This window comes from Poecilia formosa, unplaced genomic scaffold (assembly GCF_000485575.1).
Source record: "Poecilia formosa unplaced genomic scaffold, Poecilia_formosa-5.1.2 Scaffold55, whole genome shotgun sequence".
NCBI classification, from domain to species: domain Eukaryota; kingdom Metazoa; phylum Chordata; class Actinopteri; order Cyprinodontiformes; family Poeciliidae; genus Poecilia; species Poecilia formosa.
The window spans coordinates 1,943,758-1,948,738 of NW_006799994.1; the positions used below are offsets into that span (position 1 = coordinate 1,943,758).

Here is a 4,981-nt window from a genome sequence, read left to right on the forward strand (position 1 = left end):
AATAATAATAATAAAACAATGGGTTAACAAAAAGTAGTGCAAATTATTAAATGGAAGGAAAAACGATACACTTCTTACAAATAAAAATCTTAAAATTGTAACATTTGGAAACTCTCAAAGATCTGTTCAAACATCTAAAAATAGAAACAGATGATGGTGTAGATTGAAATGTGTTAAAAAGGCCTAGTCAAAGTCCAGTCAATCTGAAAGACTGTTAAGCTCTCTCCTTCCAGAAAGAAGAATAAAAAATAAATAAACTGTAATATTTTCCTGTTGAGCTTTTTGGTTTCAAGGTGACAAAATGAGGGAAATGTGAAGCGATCTGATCACCTCTGTGCTTTACATAGAAAACTGATTAAAATCTGTGTGAAAACATCTGAAGAAGCTCAGTCTAAAGCCAGACTGATTTCCATTCTGATCCACAGATCATCGTCATTTATCTTGTCAGAATGTCTGTAGTTTTAAATTAGACCGACTTTAACAGGCAGGATGAGATTCTGCGTTGTGTAAGAGACGGAAGGACAGAACTGCCCTTCTCAGATAACCAGCCTCACCTCTCTGAGCGCTCAGTCAGAAATAGAAGCATAAATGTGTTTATCTGTTCTGAGGGTCAAAGGCAGATTGTTCCACCTTCCTCTGTCTGTTTCTACAGCTGCTCTCCTCCGGCTCCACTCAACGGGTCGCACCACGAAGCCTCGAAACCACCAGACTCATTAGAGCCTCTGACTCAGCAGACTTCATTTTAATGAATAGTGACTCTTATCTGGTTATTCTGAATTTTTTGGCCTTAAGCTGACTGGTTATCAGTCCTTTTGTTTCAGAGTTTAATCTGAAACGACACGGCCTCTGAGAAACCTTTATGATCCAACATCCAATCAGCTGATTGAAATAGATTGATCGCTTTGCTTCAGGCTACAGCCAGGACTGTATAAAATCTGAATCCAGATCTAATCCCAGGATTACTCCTGATGAACAGAGAAAAGAAGAGCAGCTGTTCATCCTTCACTTCAACTCAAACCTCAACCTTTCTGACCAGTTTTAGTTCTAAAACATCTGTCCACGTCTACAGCTTTCACACATTTGATTCACCACTGCTGTCCTCGATTAAAAAATGTCCGTTGCTGTGGATGTGATTCCTGAGGTGAGATCAGAGTGACTGCTGTACGCTGAGCGAAGGCTGCGTCTCACAGCCGGTCCTGATGCTCAACTCTGATTTTTTGCTAAAATCAGATTTTTTTATTTAATGGTCGTTCATGAATGATGCAACTACAATCACACTTGTGTGACTGATTAACATCCCCAAAGCGACCCACACGCACAGAAGAAGAAAGTAGACGTCACTCAGCAGCGCTCTGTTTACTCCAGTAAAGATGGCCGCCATCTCTAGATGGATTGTAAAGTTGCTGAGAGCGACAGCACTGTCAGCAGACGGTCAGCAGACAAAGGAAGCTGATAAACAGAAAGCTAGCAGCTAACAGCAGCTACCTTTAGTGGAGCTGCAGCTTCTGGTCTGGTTCTGATCCGGTTCTGTTTGGATGTGGAGTCCGACCATGAGTGGTTGGTTGGGATGTGATGCGTTCACTGACTGCTTTCATCGATTCAGTATTGTCATTTTCGGCCTTTGTTTACGTCCAGATTGACCGTCTGGCTTCTGCTACTGCAGAATTATGATGGAAAAGTCGGATAAAATGCAACATGACGGTTCAGAATATCGAACACAATTTAGTTCCACACGTGGAAGTGGAACAGATCAGATATTCGGGGGCAAAAAAAGACATTTTGCTGCAGGAGGGACTGGTGCACTTCATAAAATAGATGACATCATGAAGGAAGAACATTCTGTGAAAATGTTGAAGCAATATCTAAAACCATCATCCAGGGATGTAAAGCTTGGACAGAAATCAGGGCTCAGCATGGAGCCAAACTGGCTTCTGGATAATAAAGTCCATGTCTGGAGAGGCAGCATGGCGACCTGAGCTCAGTACCTGAGAAAGTTTGAAAGCAGAGCTCAGAGGTGCCAACAAGCCTGACCCAAGTAGACCGGTTCTGTTAGGAGGAACGGACCAAAATTACAGCAAACTACTGAGAGAAGAAAACCAAAAACACCATAAACACCCAACACAGAGTTCAGAGGTGATTCTACCATTCAGGCAGAAAGTTCTACATTTGGAAAATATTGAAGAATTCTCAGAAAAATCTCTCACTATTCTGGTATTCAGTAAAAGAGATCATTTAGATAATTCCATCTTTATAGCTTTCCTGATTTCATGCTGATGGAAGAACGGCTCAGAAAATATTTCAGCTTTAGCAACTAACAAAAACAACAACTAAAAGATCAGAGGAATTAGATGGAAAATGTTTTCCTTCCTTAAAAAAGGAGATATAAGTTCCTCTGCTGGAGGCTGAAGCCTCACTGTTAGTCATGTGAACTCCATCTTGCCAAATATATGTTTTTTTTCCCTCATGTATTTTTAGACGCCTGGAAGTTGGAATGAGAACAAACAGAGGAGCTTTCTGGGTTTTTCTGGGATGTGTTGTGTCTGTTTGTCCAGGTTTGTCCTTACAGCAGCTCCTCAGTCACAGCATCACGGCTGCAGAACGTCCTGCCTGCTGCTGCAGACTGGCTCACTGCAGGGCAGCTGTTTCTGTTTGCTCTCAGTACTTTATGAACTCATCAAAAGGTTGTCTGTTGAATAAAAAGTTGATCTCCGTCTTGAAGAGACGTTTGTCTTCTTCTCTTCTTTCCTTAAAGCAGCCTCAGTCCCAGCCGCGACCCGTCCGCATTATTCCATCTCAGTCAGCACAGCCGACCTCGCTGCCCAAGCCTGTGCCTTCTGTCCAGCCCGCGTCTCGGCCCGCTCTGCCCCCTCACACCCCCCACGCCGCCGGCCTGCCCAGCTGCCCCGGCCGGGGCAAGATGGCCAAGTTCCTCAACCCAGACGAGATGACGTCACGCGACTACTACTTCGACTCTTACGCCCACTTTGGGATTCACGAGGTAAAACGTGGTTAATCACAGTTAATTCACATTCGTCTAGGGACTGAACAGTGTTTCACACAGTTTTGCATCAACTTGGGTTATTCATGAAATTTGTTTGATGATCTGAAACATTTAAGTTTGGGAAAAAGACCAAAACAGAAGAACTCTGAGTGCTCTTCCTGGGCCTGTAGAAGCTGAAACAGAGATGAGCTTTCATTAAAAACTGCACAACGTTTCTTCAGCCAGTGGATCTTCATACTGTAAAAACATAGGAAAGAGAATTCACAAATCGGTTGAATTTCTGCACACATTTAAGGCACTAGCAGCTTTAGAGTACCTTGACTCAAACATGACCATCCAGTCCAGCAGATGAAGCAGCTGCAACGTTTCTGCATCAGTTGTTCTGGCTGCAGCCACAGATGCATCAGAGCGGCGTTTCTAAACCAACAAACCTCATGTATTTTAATGGTGCTGCTGTAAGAGTGCAGAATGAGTCAGCTCTTTAATCATTTTCTATTATTGGAGAAAAAAGGCAACAATGGAAATTTAAATATACAGTAAAATATCTTCATGTGTTCAGAATAAACATTCACTCTACTAAATCCTAATGTAGTATCAAATAAGGAAATATTTGATGTCTTTTTTTATTAAACTGTAGTTTTTCCATAATATATCCAACACTATGCACTTTCCAGATCACTTTTCCTCTTGTCTTTTTCTCTAAATTACAACCAGCTTTTATCAGATAATCTCATGTGCATGAAATCTTTCTGATGCAAACAGAGCTATCAGAAACCAATGCAGTTTGCAGAAATTCATGCATCATGTTTAGTTCCTTTGTGGGAAACTGCAGACAAATCATTTCAGCTCCAGTTATTTTATTAGCAGTTCTGGTTTTGTGCAAAGGTTGTGAATCGGATGAAGCCCAAACTTCAGTTTTCACATTTAAACCTCAAAAATACAGCGAGAGCAAAAGTTTTGAGTCATTTTAGTTTTGGTATCACTTTCCTCTGCAGTGCCTTAAAATATTATTGAACCAAAGTTTCTGTTTACTTTATTTTAGTTTCTGTTCACCTGCTAAAGAACTGCAGCAGCTGCACATTAAAGCTTTCACATGTTTTATAACAAATATAAAGAAATCAAATCAAGAAATGCAAACAAAAATACCTTAAACCTGCTTTGCATGCTCAATCATACATGATGTTTCTGCAGATAAGACCTTTTCATTCCTTATTTAGGAACAGTTACGCGTCTCTGCTGCGCTGCAGAGTTACATAAATCCATAACTGTGTGATTTCTTCTTAAGGCCAGTCTCCAGACTGCTTCTGCTCCTCCTCTTTAATGTTCAGAAGCTTTTAGCTCAGACCTTTATGTCATGGAGGGTTTTAGAGATGGCTGAGGTTATGATAGCTCAGCCTCTTCAAAAGGCCACAAATCTTAACCTTTCCTCTAACAAGCTCTTCCTGAGAGCTGCAGCACCTCAGAGTCTGAGCTGAGATCCATACAAACTTCCACATTTGATGAAAAAGGATAAAAAAGCAGAATTATTTCTAAAACAGATAAAGCAGTCAAACTTTATTCATTATAATCACATATTTCTCTTTCTTCGAGCTCATATCTTCTTCTTTCAGCTCATATTCTTTCCTCAAATTGAAACCAGGAAGTTGTGAAGGGGAGTACCCAGATAGCACAGAATGATTGAAACAACATTGAATAAACCACACACAGAAACATTGAATCAACGTTGAACGCTGACATTGAAACAACATTGAAAGTGGTCGGTGACTTGTATGTTGAATCAACGTTAGGGTTTCAACCATAACTGACATTATATCAATGTTGATTCAACCATCATCTGTATGTCAACTTGTATGCATACTTGTGTTGATAGTACATTGAATCAGTTATGAATCAATGTTGATTCTACATTATATCAATGTTGATTCAACCATCATCTGTATGTCAACTTGTATGCATATTTGTGTTGATAGTACATTGAAT

The 4,981-nt window shown here is 40.5% G+C and overlaps 1 protein-coding gene across 2 annotated transcripts in view; it reads left to right on the plus strand.

Moving 5' to 3' along the window:
• The window catches only part of LOC103138864 (protein arginine N-methyltransferase 8-B), a 28,665-nt gene that overhangs the window by 1,344 nt on the left and 22,340 nt on the right, over nucleotides 1-4,981 (plus strand). Inside the window, exon 2 of one of the 2 annotated variants that reach the window (XM_007553225.2) lies at nucleotides 2,753-2,998. In XM_007553225.2, coding sequence (XP_007553287.1) covers nucleotides 2,753-2,998 — 246 coding nt within the window. The remainder of the gene's footprint in view (nucleotides 1-2,752; nucleotides 2,999-4,981) is intronic. The other variant, XM_007553226.2, reaches the window with a different exon arrangement.